The sequence below is a fragment of the Sus scrofa genome, chromosome 2 (assembly GCF_000003025.6).
Source record: "Sus scrofa isolate TJ Tabasco breed Duroc chromosome 2, Sscrofa11.1, whole genome shotgun sequence".
NCBI lineage: Eukaryota > Metazoa > Chordata > Mammalia > Artiodactyla > Suidae > Sus > Sus scrofa.
The window spans coordinates 134887417-134906123 of NC_010444.4; the positions used below are offsets into that span (position 1 = coordinate 134887417).

The following is an 18707-nucleotide window of genomic DNA, read 5'->3' on the forward strand; positions in this document are numbered from 1 at the left end:
TATTTTGTCTGTTGCTAATCCTAAGATTATGACATTTTAATAAAAGTTTCAACCTTGTCTGTCAGTCTCATAAAATGAATTCATCTGAATATTTTAATCACCCTCTGGTGTTGGAACCTGGTAGGTTGAAAATTAGAATCTCCTAAGGAAGCTTTAGACCCTAGACCTTCCAAATGAAAATCTCAAAAGAGTGGGGCATGGAAAGGTGTGTCTGAAACATGACTAGGTGATTCTTAAAAGTACCTTGACTGAGAACAGCATACCTAAGTTAGAAAAGTATTTTCTTTCTAGGTTCCACACAGTGCAGGTTTTATATGATTATTGCCGTGTTATCACTTTTTCTATGGTGGAAACTTTGTTAGCCTACCTCTTTCTTTGATGAATTTGAGAAATTTCATCCTTGTTTCTAGTCTCATTTTTTGTTTCACATCTCCACTACCAAAATAAGCATCCTAAAGCTTAGCAAATGCCCCCCATCGTCTCCTCTCACACTCATCTTTTTTTTTTTTTTTTTTTTTTTTTTTTCTTTTTAGGGCTGCACCAGCAGCATGTGGAGGTTCGCAGGCTAGGGGTCAAATCGGATCTACAGCTGCTGGCCTACGCCACAGCCACAGCATTGCAGGCTCCAAGCCTTGTCTGCACCACAGCCACAGCATTGCAGGCTCCAAGCCTTGTCTGCACCACAGCTCACCGCAACACTAGATCCTTCACCCACTGAGTGAGGCCAGGGGTCGGACCCACATCCTTATGGTTTCCTATGGTTCCTAGTCGGACTTGGTTCAACTGCACCACGAAGGGAACTCCTTAAGATCTCATCTTGATAATTTAAACATTTATTTCTGCTCCAAAACTTCGTATCTAGTGGTTTTTTTGTTTGTTTGTTTGTTTGTTTGTTTGTTTGTTTGTTTTGGCCATACCCGCATTCCAGGCCCATGAAGTTCCAGGACCAGGGATTGAATTTACACCACAGCAGTGACTCGAGCCACTGAAATGACAGTGTTGGATCTTTAACCCACAGCATCACAAGGGAACTCCAACACCAAGCATACATCTTTTTCACATTAGCATTTTATCACAGTATGCCCTGTTGTGGTGGAGAGATAATATTCAGGGGCCACATCCCACTATTTTTAGTTTCTATATGCCAGATAATAGAGGGAGTTACATGGGTACTTGATACATGCTTAATTGTTGACTGAAGAGTCACTAAAACTGTATGTTTAGGCATATTTTTTTAAAAATTTTACACTAGTTCTCATTTTTCCCTCCTCTTTGACCCTTCCAGATTATTTTAATTCTCTACCATTATAAAATAGTAAGGTAACTTATATAAGATTTTCCTTAAAAATCTTATCCCTTCTGTTTTGTTTTGTTTTTTTTCTATTGTTGGATAAAAGCAAACAGTAATATTTTGAACATTCTGGGAGTAGTTGATTTGTAATACACTTTGTCATTGTTTTTAATACAAAACATATAAACCTGTTCATTTGTTTGAATTATTGATAAGGAACATGAGCTAAGCAAGGCTGAGAAAAACAGCAATGTAGAAACTCTAAAAATAGAAGTAATAAGCCTTCAGAATGAGAAAGCAGACCTAGACAGGACCCTGCGTAAATTGGACCAGGAGATGGAGCAATTAAACCATCATACAGCCACACGCACCCAGATGGAGATGCTGACCAAAGACAAAGTATGAGCTTTCTTTTTATTCTAATTATACTTTCTGTTATTTTAAATAGCATATCTTACGTTCATAATTGTTACACTATGAAGCATTTGTTGGTATTGGTTTTATATTTTCGGGGTTAAGTGAGCAAAATATGGTATAAAATAGACTTTCAATCTTAAAAACTTTTCTGTTTACAAAAAAATGTATATACGTAAACACAGATACGCATTTCTATTAATTTTTTATCATATACCATATGGAAGTTTAATTTGTTACTCTTTTCTCTGATGGCTTAGAAATTCCATCCCCATTTTAAGAAATTTTATATTTTTTCTTCTTGCATTTTTATAGTTTTATTTTTTAAGACTAGAACTGTAATCTAAAACTTTTTTTTCATATATGATGTGGAGATATTAAGCTTTATTGAACTTTATTTTTAAAAGATTTTTTTTTCTCTATAGGCTGACAAAGATGAACACATCAGAAAAATAAAGTCTAGGCACAGTGATGTATTATCTTCATTGTTAGGGTATTTTCCCAACAAAAAACAGCTTGAAGACTGGCTTCATAGTAAATCAAAAGAAATCAATCAGACCAGGGACAAAATTGCCAAATTGAAGTAAGTAGTTACAACATTTGAAGATGTAAGTCTCTTATTTCATGCTTTCATTTTTAATTGTTTTAAAATCATTTGTTGTCATGAAATAGTATGTCCTGCTAATTGATTTTGATTTTCCTATATTTTATATACTAAGTAAAATGGTAACAGAGAGTGATTTGAGCCTCTTGTTCCTTGAAGGTTTGTAGAACTGAGAGGATTAAAATTGTCCTTTGTAAAAGGTGAGCTCTGAAACTATAAACTCTTAGAAAATAACATAGGGGAAGAGCTTCATTAAATTGAAATCGGCAGTATTTCTCAAGTATGACACAGAAAGCACAGGCAACAGAAGCAAAAATAAACAAATGGACTACAACGTACTTAAAAACTGCTACACAGCAAAGGAAATGATCAACAGAGAGAAAGGCAATCCGCAGAATGGGAGAAAACATTTTCAAATTATGCATCTGTTTAAGGGCTTAGTTTCCAGAATATACAAAGAACTGCTACAACTCTATAATGAAAAAACGAATACCCAGATTAGAAAATGGGCAAAGATATTGAATAGACATTTCTTCAAAGAAGATATACAAACCACCAATGAGCGTATGCTGCTCAGAATCACTGATCATCAGGGAAGTGCAAATCAAAACCATAGTCATATATCACTTCACACCAGTTAGGATGGCCACTATCAAAAAAGTAGGATAGTATGTATTATAATAACCTATAGCAGAAAAGAATCTGAAAAGGGATACACACACACACACATATGTATATACACCTACATACACACACACACACACACACACGTATATAGAATCACTCTGCTAACATTGAAACTAAACACAACACTGTAAATTAACTATACTTCACGTAAAAAAAAGTTAGTAGTGAAGATGTTGAGAAATTGGAACCCTATGCACTATTATTGGGAATGTAAAGTGCTGCAGTTACTATAGAAAACCTGCAGAGGTTCTTCAGAAAATTAAGAAAATAATTACCAGATGATCCAGCAGTTTTGCTTCCGAGTATATATTCAGATGAATTGAAAACAAGATCTTGAAGAGATATTTGCTAATCCATGTGTACTGTAGCATTATTCACAATAGCCAAGAGGTGGAAACACCTAAAATGTGTACTGATGGATGAATGGATAAGGAAAATTTGGTGTATATAATGGAATAGTATTTATCTTTAAAAAAGAAGGAAATTATCTCATCTGCTACAACGCGAAGCTTGATATTAAGTGAAGTAAGCTAGTCACACATGAAAAAATCCCAAGTACTGCATGATTTCACTTATATGAAAACCCAAAGTTGCCAAAGTCTTAGAAGGTATGAAGATGGGAGTTCAGAGTAGCTAGGGCATGGGTGAGGTGGTTCGGTGGGTTTAGAGTGTCAGTTTTGCAAGGTGAAGAAGTTCTAAGACGTGTTGCACATGGTTAACACTACCATGCTGTGTGGTTAAAAGTAGTCAAGATGTTAAATTTTATCTTTTTCCCATAATTTAAAAGAGTTATCTTTTTTTTTCCCCTCAACTGTCACCGTGAGTGGTTTTTGGATAAGGGGGTTAAAAATTCCATGCAGATTTTTGAGGAAGATAGTAGATTTAGCTATGTTAAATTTGTGTTTCTTTTGGAAATATCTATTAGGCAATAGAATATTGGAGTTTGAAGTTCAGAATATTAGAAGTTGTTGCTTTGTAACTGATAACTTGAGTCAGTAGGCCCTATAACCATCAAGGAGTTTCACAAAGAGAAAAGAATTACAGTCTAGACTCCTGGAAAACAAACTCTTGACAGGCGAAGGAAGAGGAGCAAGTGAATTGAAGTAAATGCCCGAGGAGAGCCAGGGTGAGAGTAAGATAGGAGTGGTGTCTGGGATGCCTTGAGAAGACAGGCTTTGAAGGAGGGGGTCAGCCGTGTTCAGTGCTCCTGAGATAGTGGTCATGATATACAGTGCTCAATGGCCAGGATGGTGACAACATGATCGACACGTTATTTTTTTTCTCAAATTTTTACTGTGACTCAATGGCAAGTATCAAGATGAGGCATATGTACACTCATAGACATTTATCTGAAGCAAATTTCTTAAAATAGTACCAACCACATCCAGTATACTCTGTTGTTCCACATATTCTGTTTAATTTTTTAAAATATGCTGAATATACTGCATTAAATTGATTACATGACTTGCCTAGTGCATCATAACTTGTAAATTGAAAAACCCTGATCTTTGTGGATCTGGAGGCTGACAAGGATGATATTTAAGAGTTGGAGTGGAAATAAATTGTACTGCTGAGCAAAGTCTTCTTTGACGGATGAGAGGGAATGGATGATGAGGTTGTAAGTAGATGACAACACCAAGGGAATAAAGGAGAAGCTTGTACAGAAAGGAACAGAAGTACACTTGTGACAGTGTCCATACAGAGTTAGGAGAACGTTCTTTTCTCTCATTCCAGTGGATCTAGCAGGCATATTCTCTTTGCTGAGGCTCTTAACCTGAGATCTAAGACCAGGAATCCCCCAAAACCAAGCAGAGTTTTGTCTATGCACATTTTCCCTTCCTTTTTCTTTTTCTTTGCTTTTGCTTTTTAGAGCCACTCCTGTGGCATATGGAAGTTCCCAGGCTAGGGGTTAAATTGGAGCTGCAGCTGCTCCCATATGTCACAGCCACAGTATTGCAGGATCCGAGCTGTGTCTGTGACCTACACCATAGCTCACGGCAACACTGGATCCTTAACCCGCTGAGTGAGACCAGGGATCGGACCCGCATCCTCATGGATACTAGTCGGGTTTGTAACCCACTGAGCCACAATAGGAACTCCTGTACATATTTTTCTGAGAGCAGGCCTATGACCAGGGTTAGCAGCTAAGTCAGTGTGTCAGGGGTAGAATTCAAACAATAGTGGACTGTTGCCATGACTTCTAAAAAAAGTGCTCAGTCACAGGAAACCTTTGTATTATTTGTTGGCAGATAATGTCTTGGATCTACCTACTCAAACTTCTCCAACTCATTTCTCATGTTTTAAAACTGTGATCCATATTTGTTCTTATTTTAGCAAGGAACTAGCTTCAGCTGAGCAAAATAAAAATCATATAATTAATGAAGTAAAAAGTAAGGATGAGCAGTTGTCCAGCTATGAAGACAAACTGTTTGATGTTTGTGGTAGCCAGGATTTTGAAAGTGATTTAGACAGGCTTAAAGAAGAAATTGAAAAATCCTCAAAACAACGAGGTAAGTTCCTTAATTTTTATTATCAAGGCATTTTGAGTTCTCTTTTTGTTTTTGTTTTGTCTTTTTAGGACTACACTGTGGCATATGGAAGTTCCAAAGCTAGGGATCCAAACAGAGCTGTAGCTGCAAGCCTACACCACAGCCACAGAAACACCCAGATCCTAGCTGCATCTGCGACCTACACGGCAGCTCAGGCAACGCCAAATCCTTAACCCTCTGAGCAAGGCCAGGGATTGAACCTTTGTCCTCATGGGTTCTAGTTGGGTTCATGACCGCTGAGCCACGATGGGAACTCCCATTTTGACATTTTTGACTTTGCATTCACAGGTAACTATTAAGGATGGGAGATTTTATAATTTAGTTCTGAAGCCAAGTGGCTTAAGTTTCACTTCTGGTTCTCCAGCCTACTTGCTGTGTGACTTTGTACAAATTATTGAAACCTTCCTGTACATCACATTCATTACCTGAGGAAATACTCCTTACCAGGAGAAGGGTGTTAGAGAGGAGTAAATGAGATTATAGTTGTGAAGCTCTTAGAAACTTACACAATAAGATCTAAAGTTTTGTTATGTTTTTTGTGTGTTACCAGAAAATAATTTTACAAATCTGAGTACATTGTGCCCTTTGGAAGATTTAAGTATCAGAATTTTGATTTCTTTCATAGTATGTTTATAAAGCAAGAAGAATAATCCGTTAGTTACAGACAAGGATGTAACCATATTGACAAAATATATTTTTCTCACTGGGAGTATGTTTATTTTCTTGAAATAGCCATGCTGGCTGGAGCTACGGCAGTTTACTCCCAGTTCATCACTCAGCTAACAGATGAAAACCAGTCATGTTGCCCCGTCTGTCAGAGAGTTTTTCAGACAGAAGCTGAATTACAAGAAGTCATCAGTGATTTGCAGTCTAAGCTGAGGCTTGCTCCAGATAAACTCAAGTCAACAGAATCAGAGCTGAAGAAAAAAGAAAAGCGGCGTGATGAAATGCTGGGACTTGTGCCCATGAGGTGAGAATAGGGATTTACCATTACTGTACATGTATAGCAGCTCTATAAGAGGTACCTATCCAAGGCCTAGCATATGGTGGGTATTCAGTAAGCATGAGTTGAATGAATAAAAGTTAAAACTCAGGATTCTATGCCAGTATGCCCATCTCATGTTATTTATGTGATAAGAAGGAAGAATTATTTTATTTCACGGTAAGCGTGCTTCTTAAACTAGGGCAGATAAAAACGGTGTATGTGTGTGTGTTCCATTCCTGAGACTTGGCTTGAGGGTAGGAATTTTGACAGATTTATAACTATTTGCTGATGTCTCATTTTCTAAACTCAGCAAAAGGATTAAAGTACTAGAAGAAAGCTGCCCCCAAGAAGCATATTTTAAACTATACTTTTATGTTTTTCCCACTTCCAGAAAGAGTGAAACATAGGGGTGATTTTTATTGTTTATTTTTCTTTCACTTGTATGAGAATCTCAGGTGCTGGTCTATTTATAAATAAAATAAGTCAGAAAGCATGTGATGTTTGCCTTGGTGTATCCCAGAACGTAGAACACAGCGCTAGTCACAGAGACCAGTAAGATATAACTTTCATGGAGCTGATGGTTTATGCAAGGAGAAAAGCTCTCAAAATTAGACATTTAGAAAGCTGGACTTAATGAAATGCTTGATTGGTTTAAACACATGCGTTAGTTAAGAGAGCAGCCAGTGGATTACAGAATGAGAATAGGATTTTGAGAATAAGGTACGACCAGGAACATAAAGTATAGGGAAATTGGGAGTGGAGATGGAAATTAGGCCACTCTCTGTAAAGGGTAGGAGAGTGACCTGTGCTTCAATAGAAACTTATCTGGAGTTTAAGAACTTATTTGTAGGGATTGATTCCCATAAGTAGAGAAGATAGAGCTACGTTATGTTCAGGATTGTTAACAGCTCTCTCCGATAGGTGATGAGCCATCCTGAGGGATTTAATGAAAGATACATTTTAGGAAATTAATCTGATATTAATATATTAAATGGATCAAAGTGAGAAAAACTCTGGAAGCCAAAATCCAGGTGGATATGTTGTCCTGGAAAACTGAAGAGAAGTTGGAGGAAAAGAAGAGGGAAAGAGGAGTTTTCAGTATGGCGCAGCAGAAATGAATCCAACTGGTATCCATAAGGATGCAGGTTCGATCCCTGGCCTCACTCAGTGGGTCAGGGATCCAGTGTTGCCATGAGCTGTGGTTTAGGTCACAGTTGCGGCTCAAATCCTCTGTTGCTGTGGCTGTGGTGTTGGCTGGTAGCTGTAGCTCCGATTCAACCCCTAGCCTGGGAACCTCCATATGCCATGGATGTGGCCCTAAAAAGGCAAAAAAAAAAAAAAAAAAAAAAAAAGAAGAAGGAAAGAAGATAGGATTTGTGGTTCCCAGTCTTCAGGATGGTCCCCAATGATCCCTGTCTCCTGGTATTCACACTTTAGTATATATATAGTCTTCTATCATCTTTCAGGATTGGTCTCTGTAACCAGTAAAATATGACAGAATTGATAGCCTGTCCCTTCCAGGGTTAGGTTATCTAAGGTGTTACAGCTTCCTGCTCTCCTTTTCTTTCTCCTGGATCTAAGGGAAACTATGTGCTGGGTTGTGAGCAACTGTGTGGAGGGATTTACTTGGCGAGGACCTGAGGTCTTTGAACAACCACATGAGTGAATGTACCATTTGGAGGCAGATTCTCCATCAGTCGTGCCTTCAGATGACCACAGCCCACAGCTCAGCTGCAACTTCAGTGACACAACTGGGAGCAGCTGCCTGGGTACTTGAGTCAAAAGAACTCAGCTGTTCCTAGTTCTCATATCTATGAAAAATAAGTGCTGTTGTTTTAAGCTGCTAAGTTTTGGGGTATTATATAGCAGTAGTTAGCTAATAATCAATGATGAAAAACAGATTTTGGGGGGCTACAGAGAGCATGTCATAAGGAGACAAAAGCAGCAATTTAAGAATGAAAAGGAGAGGAGTAAGGCAGGATCTTGAAAGGAGAAAGATCAAATAAAAGATAAAATTTGAAGTTGGTAGAAAGTGCCTGTAGGGGAAATGCGAGCTTAGGTCTGGGTCAAACTGATCAATTATCAACAGCAGAAATCAACATTGTATTATATTTTAGGGCCCTTGCCGTCGCAACTCCCCTTGTCCGTGTAAGGTGCATAGCTTATTCATTGTTGTATCTCCACAGTTCCTCGTGTATTGTAAGTTTGGTAACTGTTTGCTTAATGAATGAGAACTGTATAGTGTGTGTTTCATTTATTACTGCATGACAAGCCTTTTCAAAACCTGGTATGCCAAAACAGTGATTTATTATGATCATTTGTGGTTCTGTGGAATGACTGGGCTTGGCTAGGTGGTTCTCACTTGAGGTCTTTTATGCAGTTGCAGTCTAATGTTGGCTGCAGTCTTTTCAAGGCTCTGCTGGACTGGAGGTTCAAGATACCTTACTCATGACTGGCAGGAGCTCACCCATTGGTGTCAAGCAGAATGCCTTCACATAGCCTCCACCAGTGTCTTGGGCTTTTGGCAGGAGAGTGGCTGGACTACCAAAGGGAGTATCCTAAGAGCAAATGTCTTAAGGCCTGTACCCAGAAACTGGCAGTGTTACTTCTGCTGTTTTCTCTGGGTCGCAGTAGTCACAGAACCTGCCAAGATTTTGATGATGGGACACAGATTCCAGCTTTTCAATGGGAGGAGTATGACAGTATTTGTAGCCCACTTTAATCCACACAGTACCCTAATACTCGAGTGTGCCATTCCGGTTACCAAAAGCAAAGTAAGTTGAAGCTAGAAAAGCAAATATTTAGTCTGTCAGATGATGATCAGTATCATGGAGAAAAATCTATCCAGATATAGCAATAGAGAGCACCTGAGACTGGTGGGGGGGGGGGTTGTTGCTGATGAAGGTGGCATTTGAATGGAGACCTGAGCCAAGTCATGAGGGAGCTAGCCGTGCAGTTGTCCAGGAGAAGTACATTCCAGGCAGTATAAAATCCCTGAGGCATGTGTGACCTGATGGCCAAAGGGGAAAGTGGTTGAAGATATGCTTATAGAGGTTGTCAGGAGCCAGATCTTGCTTATCCTCTTGGAGGGAAATATATTTTCATTTAAAACACCAAATTCACCAACACTTAAATAAAGACAGCTATCGTGAATGAAATCTCAGATGAAATGTACCTGTTCATCATTTTTCTTAGTTCTGACTTGGTTTCACTTTTATAATACTTCATTTAAATAAAAACAATATTTTTTCCCTATTTCTCCCAGTTTTTTTTTTAGCACTATATCTTTGTTGGTCCTTTTTACATAAAATCCCCTTGGAAAAAGAATGTTGTTACAAAATTGAGTTTCTGAAAAATTTTAAAAATAAAACAGAAAACCCTAATAGATCTCAGTAGCCCATTCTCAGGAAATGTCTTTACTGTTTCTTAGAATACTTATTTTAGCATCTTAGGTAATCATCAAAAAAGAAAGCACTAAAACCTGGACGGCATCAAAAGGGTTTTTTTATGTGCATGTGAAAATGTAAAAGTGGGGCTAAAATTGAATAGATGCTTGTAGTTCTCCAAAAAGATGTCCCAGTCAAGTGAATGCTTGACTCAGTAGGCCATCATAGCCTTGTTACTTTTTAAGTACTGAGTACATAACTTAAGACCAACTTCTGGTCTCTAACATCAGGTAGTAATGTGAGCATGGAATTACTTATAATCTGTGTACTTTCATATTTATTCAGGGAATTTTTTTCATTGTTCTCTTATAAAAAATTACAAGTCTTATATCACCGCAGATTAGTTCAGGTTGGCATTTTTTGGTCACAGTGTAGAATTTTTAAAAAAGCATTAAATAGTAACAGTATATAAGAGCTAACTTGAATTTCTAGTTTATTATAAGAATCCCTTTAGAAACCAATTTAACCTGTTATACTATTTTTTTAATGGCCACCCATGGTGTATGAAAGCTGCTACCTATGGTGCAGCTACATCAGACCCTTTGAACCTGTGCTACCGTAGTAACCCAAGCTACTTCATTCAGATTCAACCCACTGTACCATAGCATGAACTCCCCATACTAATTTAATTTCAGTTAAGAATTTTGAATTTTTCTGAAATAGGCTTTTCATAGCTTTTTTTTCCCTAAGATTAAATGCAAGTTTTATTATTTCAGTGGTGTCAACAGAAATAGGTGTGGGGCCAATACCTGCTACGGGGGTGGTAATTCATTAGTAAAGTGGGTTGTAACATAAACCCAAGTAGCATTTGACTTAGTGGTTTCCTTCCTTCCTTCCATCCATCCTTCCATCATTTTAAAAACTTTTAATTTTGAAATAGTTTTAGACTTACAGAAAAATAATGAAAATGGTGCAGAGAATTCACATATATCCTTCCCCCAGCTTCTCCTGGTGTTCACAATTTATGTAACTGTAATATGGTTATCAAAATTAAAAAGTTAACATTGGTATAATTAACTATAAACCGTATTTGAATTTTAGCAGTCTTTCCTTTAATGTCCTTTTTCTATTTCAGGATCCCCACATTGCATCTACTTGCTATTTCTCCTTAGTCTCCTGCAGTCTTTAACAACTTTTTGTCTTTGGCAATGTTTCAGCAAAAATTGTTGCAGTCAAGATCTACCAACATAGAGAATTCCCGTCATGGCTCAGCCGGGAGGTGGCCTCTGAGGACATGGGTTGGAAAGACCTGTTAAGAGATAGTAAAATCAGTGGACAAAGCTTCAAAGAGAAACAGGATATTTACATTGTCTTTAATGTATTTCTCCTAAGGTACTTACTGGTTACACAGAAAAAAATAGTAACATTACACTGGATAAATCTGGCTGACACTGTCTTAACTAAGATTAACATACTGACATCGTGTAACCACCGAAATGATGCCCTGAGAAGTATACAACATCACTTCTATCATATTATTGCCCTGAATACATAACTTCAGCCTCATTATGAGAAAACATTAGATTGCTTATTTTTATTTGTGTGTTTTCTGTGAAGGCAAAGCATAATTGATTTGAAGGAGAAGGAAATACCAGCATTAAGAAACAAACTGCAGAATGTGAACAGAGATATACAGAGCCTAAAGATTGACATAGAAGAACAGGATACACTTTTGGGTGCAATAATACCTGAAGAAGAAAGTGCTAAAGTGTGTCTGACTGATGTTACAATTATGGAGAGGTTCCAGGTAGGTTTACTGTAGTTTAAGGCAAAATAAAACTTGTTTCATGGTGATTTGAATGTGAAATGTGAGTGTTACAGATAGAAGCTAGAATTCTGATACAGACTGTGTTTAGAGTTCTCTGTCCTGAATTTCAGGTAGTCTTAGGAAGTAACTGCTTAGCTTATATTCCTGAGTTTAGATTTTTAAATTCATTAATTATGAGAATTAAGAAGTACTCTTAGCAGCGGGATCAGGATGGCAGAGAAATAAGACATGGTGCTCACTTTCTCCCACAAACATCAAAAAAAAAAAAAAACCAAACCAACAAACCCATCTACACGTAGAACAATTTGCACAGAACATCTCCTGAACTCCAGCTAAAGACCTTAAACCTCCAGAAGGGGCAAGAAACCTTCCACATAACTGGGTAGAGCAAAAGGGGGGAAAAATAGAAAAAGGAATCAGGACAGGACCACCACTCTTGAGTGGGAACTGTGGAAGAAGAAAGGAACCCACACGCTGGGAGGCACCTAACTGACAAGGAGATCAGCGAGATGGGGAAAATCTCAAAGCCTCAGAGAAGAAACAGCAGCTGGTCTGAGGAGGGCAAAGCAGAGAGAGTGCTGAACAGACCATCAGTACCACTGCCTCCAGACACCACAGCCTGAGATGCTCAGGCGGGGGCTGGGCGCTGAGATTCAGGCTCCAAAAGTCAGTTCTGGGAAGAAGACTAGGGTTAGTTGTGTGGAGACAGCCTGAGGGGCTAGGGAGTGGTGTGCCAAGGGCTGGGGAGCAGAGCACCACAGCTGAGGGAACCTGGGAGGAGACCTGGGCCCACAGGAAAAGCAAGTGCCATTGCTGGGGAGAGTAAGAGGAAGAAGAGTGGAACTGCCATAGTAATACTTTGCTCTATGCACACAGGTGCTCTCCGGCAGCAGAGCATCTCTTGTGCGGACTAAGGGTGGTGGGGTCAACTAGCTGCAGCCATCTCAGACTCTAGAGGTGGGTGTGGCCTGCCACCACTGAGGTGTGTGAACAGGCACTACCTGTGGCCCCGGTCACCTCAGGAGTCACTGCAGAAGAGGCCCCTGCAACCAAGTCCCACCTGTTGCTCTCACTCCCCTGGGAATGCACATGCCCTGCTGTTGCCACTATAGCTTCCCAGGGTCCTGTAATCACAAACAGCTTGTGCCACCTTCCCAAGGGTCCTTGCCACTGTCGGGCCCAGCAACCTATCACTGGCTACTACCCCTGCCTGTTGCCTCCACCTCCCTGGAAGCACCCACAGGAAGTAGAAAATAAGAAAAATGTAAGCAAAATAAAGAAGCTCAGGAACCATGCCCAGTCAAGAGAAGAGAAGTCCCCTGAAGGAGTAAATGATGAAACAGATCTCTGCAGTCTAACAGACACCAAGTTCAAAAAGGAGATGGTGAAAGTAATGAAGGAATTAAGAGTGACTATGAACAGTAATGCAGATTACTTTAGAAAGGAACTTGAAATAGGAGGAGCCAAGAAAAATTTTTAAATTCATTTGCAGAGACACAAGCTGAGTTAAAGGCACTGAAGAGCAGAATGAATAATGCAGAGGAACAAATGAGTGGCTCAGAAGATAGAATAATGGAAATCATCCAATCAGGACAGCAGACAGAAAACCAAATGAAAATATATGAAAGCCGGTCAATCTGTGCATAATAGGGATTCCAGAAGGAGAAGAAAAGGATTGAAAATATATTTGAGGAAATTATGTCTGAAAACGTTCTGAATCTAAAGGAAACAGATAACAATCAGGAAGCACAGAAGGCCCCACACAAGTTGAACCCAAACAGCCCCACACCAAGACATATAATAAAAATGGCGAAAGTTAAAAGAGAAATCTAAAGGCAGCAAGAGGAAAACAAAAGTTAATTATAAGGAAACCCCCATAAGGCTATCAGCTGATTTCTCTGCAGAAACACTACAGTCCAGGCAAGATATATTCAAAGTTCTAAAAGGGAAAATGCTGCAGCCTAGAATACTCTACCCAGCAAGAATATCATTTAAAATAGAATAAAATATTTAAAATAGAAGAAAAATATCATTTAAAATAATTTCTCCAACAAACAAAAATTGAAAAAGTACAGCAATACTAAACCCATTCTAAAATATTGAAAGTTCTCCCCTAAATAAGGAAGAAGTAAGAAGATACAGGATGGAGAAACCCACAGTTGGAAAGCAACCACTTAAGCCTGTATAAAGATCTAAAAGAAAAAAAAACTTTTTAAAAGCAATGAAAAACACAAGGAACAGCAAAAGGATGAAACATGGAGATGTGAAAAAAGAACATGAAAATCATAAAGTGTGGGGAAAGAAAGTAAAATCTAGACTGACTCTTTTTTTTAAGAATGTGTTTGAGCCCATATGACAATAAGGCTAAAGCAAACAAAGGAAGGGGTTAACATACTTGAAAAACAGGGCACCACAAATCAAAACCAAAAAAATGCATTCACAAGAACTAAAAAGAAGACACAGGCATAAGATAAAAGAAAATGATCCAACCAAAGAAAGAAAGTAACCAAGGAGAAACAGAATCAACAGGAAAACAAAGTTTAAAATGACAGTAAATACATATTTATCAATAATTATCTTAAATGTCAATGGACTGAATGCTCCAATCAAAAGACACAGAATGGTAGACTAGACAAAAAAATAAGAGCCTACAATATGCTGCCTACAAGAGACTTGCCTTAGGGCAGAGGACATAGAGAAATTGAAAGTGAGGGGATGCGAAAAAGATATTTTATGTGAATGGAAAAGACAGGAAAGCAGGAGTTTCAGTACTCATATCAGACAAAATAAACTTTAAAACAAAGGACATAAAGACAAAGAAGGACACAATGATAAAACACTCAATTCAAGAAGAGGATATTACAATCATCAATATACATGCCCCTAATATAGGAGCATCCAGATACATACAACAAATACTAACAGACATATAATGAGAAATTGATGAGACTACAATAATAATAGAGTTTTAACACCACACTCAAATCATTGGACAGATCCTCTAGACAGAAAATCAATAAGGCAACAGATCCTAAATGACATGGTAGAAAAGTTAGACCTAATTGACATTTTCGGGACATTACATCCAAAAAAATCAGAATATACTTTCTTTTCAAGTGCACATGGAACATTCTCAAGGATGGACTACATACTGGGGCACAAAACTAACCTCAACAAATCTAAGAATATAGAAACTATTTCAAGTATCTTCTTTGACCACAATGTCATGAAACTAGAAAGCAACCACTGGAAAGGAAATGAGAAAAAACTGACTACATGGAGACTAAACATGCTACAGAAAAATCAATGAGTCAATGAGGAAATCAAACAGGAAATTAAAACATACCTTAAGACAAATGATAATGAAGATAATACAACCATTCAAAATCTATGGGACACCACAAAAGCAGTTCCTAGAGGAAAGTTCATAGCAATACAGGCCTTCCTCAAAAAAGAAGAAAAATCTGAAATCACCAACCTAACCTACCATCTAAGAGAATCAGAGAAAGAACAAAAACCCCTAAAGTCAGCAGAAGGAAGGCAATCATAAAGATCAGAGAGGAAACCAATAAAATAGAAATGTAGAAAACAAAAAAAAATCAATAAAACTAAGAACTGGTTTTTTGAAAGGGTAAACAAAATTGACAAACCTCTGACCAGCCTCACCAAGAAGAAAGAAAGAACTCAAAGTAAGAAATGAAAAAGAAATCTCAACAGATACTGCAGAAATATAAAAAAACTGTAAGAAAATACCATGAACAATTATATGCCAACAAATTGGATGACCTAGAAGAAATTGACATAGAGCTTGCCAAAACTAAATCAAGAAGAAATAATAGATGGTTGAACAGACTGATCACTGGAAATGAAATTGAATATATAATAAAAATACTCCCTACAAATAGAAAATCTAGGACCAGATGGCTTCACAGGCAGATTCTACCAAACATACAAAGAACTTATACCCATTCTTCTTAAACTTTTCCAAAAGGTTGAAGAAGGAATAATCCTAAAGACATTCTCTGAAGCCACCATCACCCTAATATCAAAGCCTAATAACAAAGATACTACCAAAAAAAGAAAGTTCTGATGAATAGAGATGCAAAAATTCTCAGCAAAATTTTAGCCAACTGAATCCAATACATAAAAAAAATCATACACCATGACCCAGTGGGATTCATCCCAAGTTCACAGGCATGGTTCAACATATGCAAATCATTCAATGTCATATACCATATTAACAAAAGAAAACTTAAAAACCACATGGTCATCTCAGTAGATGGAGGAAAAGCATTTGACAGAATCCAACATTCACTCATGATTAAAAACGCTTAACCAAGAGGGAATAGAGAGAACATACCTTAACATAATAAAAACCATCTATTTCAAACCCACAGCCAATATAATACCCAATAGAGAAAAGTTGAAACCTCCCCCTAAAATCTGGAACAAGACAAGGATGGCCACTGTTGCCACTTTTATTCAACATAGTATTGGAAGTCCTAGCCACAGCAGTCAGACAAACAAATAAAAGGTATCCAGATTGGAAGAAAAGGTAAAATTGTCACTGTATACAGATGACATGACACTATATATAGAAAATCCTAAGGACTCCACACAAAAACTACTTGATCTCATCAATTAATTCAGCAAAGTAGCAGGATATAAGACTAACATTCAGAAATTGATTGCATTTCCATATACTTAGAATGCAATATTAGAAAAAGAATATAAAAATACAACACCTTTTAAAATCACACCCTAAAAAATACCTAGGAATACACCTGACCAAGGAGGTGAAAGCCTTACATGCGGAGAAATATAAAACATCAATCAAGGAAAGTAAAAGAGGATTCAAAGAAATGAAAAGATATTCCATGCTCCTGGAGTGGAAGAATTTAAGTGGCCATACTACCCAAAGCAATCTACAGGTTTAATGCAGTGCCCATCAAATTACTCATGACATTTTTCACAGAATGAGAATAATCCAAAAATTTATATGGAACCTTAGAAGACCCAGAATTGCCAAAGCAATCTTGGGGAGCAGGGGAAAGCAGGAGGCATAACTCTCCCAGACTTCAGACAATACTACAAAGCTATAGTAATTAAGACAGTGTGGTACTGGTAGAAAAAACAGACATACAGACCAATGAAACAGAATAGAGACCCAGAAATAAACTCAGACACCTATGGTCAATTAATCTTCAACAAAGGAGGCAAGAATATAAATGGGGAAAAGTCTCTTCAGCAAGTGGTGCTGGGAAAACTGGACATCTGCATGTAAATCATTGGAACTAGAACATACCCTCACACCACGCAAGAAAATAAACTCAAAATAGCTTAAAGACTTAAATGTAAGGCAAGACACCATATAACTCCTAGATGAGAACATAGGCAAAACATTCTCTGACATCAACCATACAAATGTTATGCCAAGGCAATAGAAATAAAAATAGATAGGACCTAATCAAACTTATAAACTTTTGCACAGCAAGCAAGGGCAATCACCAAAAAAACAACCTACGAAATGGGAGAAAATATTTGCAAACAATGCACCTTACAAAGGCTTAATCTACAAAATATACAAACAGCTCTTATACCTCAACAGCCAAAACAAAAACTTAATTTAAAAATGGGTAGAAGACCTAAATAGACATTCCTTAAAGAAGACATAGGAATGGCCACTAGGCACATGGAAAAATGCTTGACACTGCTAATTATTAGAGAATTGTGAATCAAAACTGTAATGAGGTACCACCTCAGCCAGTCAGAATGGCTATCATTAATAAGTCACAAATAACAAATGTTGGAGGGGGTGTGGAGAAAGGAAATCCTGCACTGTTGGTGGGATTGTAAATTAGTACAACCAGTATGGAAAACAGTGTGGAAGTAACTCAGAAAATTAAATGTAGAACTACTATATGATCCAGCAGCCCCATTCCTAGGCATATATTGGGACAAAACTTTCATTCAAAAAAATACATGCACCTCTATCTTCATTACAACACTATTCACAATAGCCAAGACCTGGAAACAACCTAAATGTTCATATACAGGTGAATGGATTAAGGCATGGTACATATACACAATGGAATACTACTCAGCCATAAAAAAGAAAATAATGCCATTTGCAGCAATATGGATGAAACTAGAGTTTCTCATACTAAGTGAAGTAACTCAGAAAGATACCATATGATATCACTTATATGTGGAATCTAATATATGGCACAAATGAACCTATCTACAGAAAAGAAACAAATTCATGGACATGGAGACAGACTTATGGTTGCCAAGGGGATGGAAGGAGGGAGTGGGATGCACTGAGAATTTGAGGTTAATAGTTGGAAACTATTGCATTTGGACTGGATAAGCAATGAGGTCCTGCTGTGTAGCACAGGGAACTATATCCAGTCATTTGTGATGGAACATGCTGGATGATAATATGAGAATAAGAATGTATATTTATGTATAACTGGGTCACTTTGCTGTACAGCAGAAATTGATAGAACATTGTAAATCAACTATAATACATTTTTAAAAATAAAATTTAAAAAGTCTTGTTTACTTTTTTTAGTCAGCTTCCTTTTATTTACAAAATTTAATTTCATCATAAAATTAATTTTTATCCTATTAAAATTTGTTGAAATTCTTTGAGAGCATTTACAAATTAGATTTTAAAAATAAGTAAAAGCTGTTAATTTTTAAAGATTTTGAATAATGATAATGTAAGTTTCTTAAAGCAAATAATTTTGATTTATTCTTAAGCTGGAACTTAAAGATGTTGAAAGAAAAATCGCACAACAAGCAGCTAAGCTCCAAGGAGTAGATTTGCATAGAACTATTCAACAAGTAAACCAGGAAAAACAAGAAAAACAGCACAAACTAGATACAGGTAATACCATGTGTTTTCCTCATAAAGACTGCAACATTCCCAGCATATGTGTAACTGTTTATGTGGGTGAG

The 18707-nt window shown here is 37.5% G+C and overlaps 1 protein-coding gene across 1 annotated transcript in view; it reads left to right on the plus strand.

The window, feature by feature from the left end:
• The window catches only part of RAD50 (RAD50 double strand break repair protein), a 94729-nt gene that overhangs the window by 42957 nt on the left and 33065 nt on the right, over positions 1-18707 (plus strand). Inside the window, exons 10-15 of the mRNA XM_003354274.4 lie at positions 1508-1690; positions 2131-2288; positions 5331-5506; positions 6278-6515; positions 11534-11723; positions 18510-18636. Coding sequence (XP_003354322.2) covers positions 1508-1690; positions 2131-2288; positions 5331-5506; positions 6278-6515; positions 11534-11723; positions 18510-18636 — 1072 coding nt within the window. The remainder of the gene's footprint in view (positions 1-1507; positions 1691-2130; positions 2289-5330; positions 5507-6277; positions 6516-11533; positions 11724-18509; positions 18637-18707) is intronic.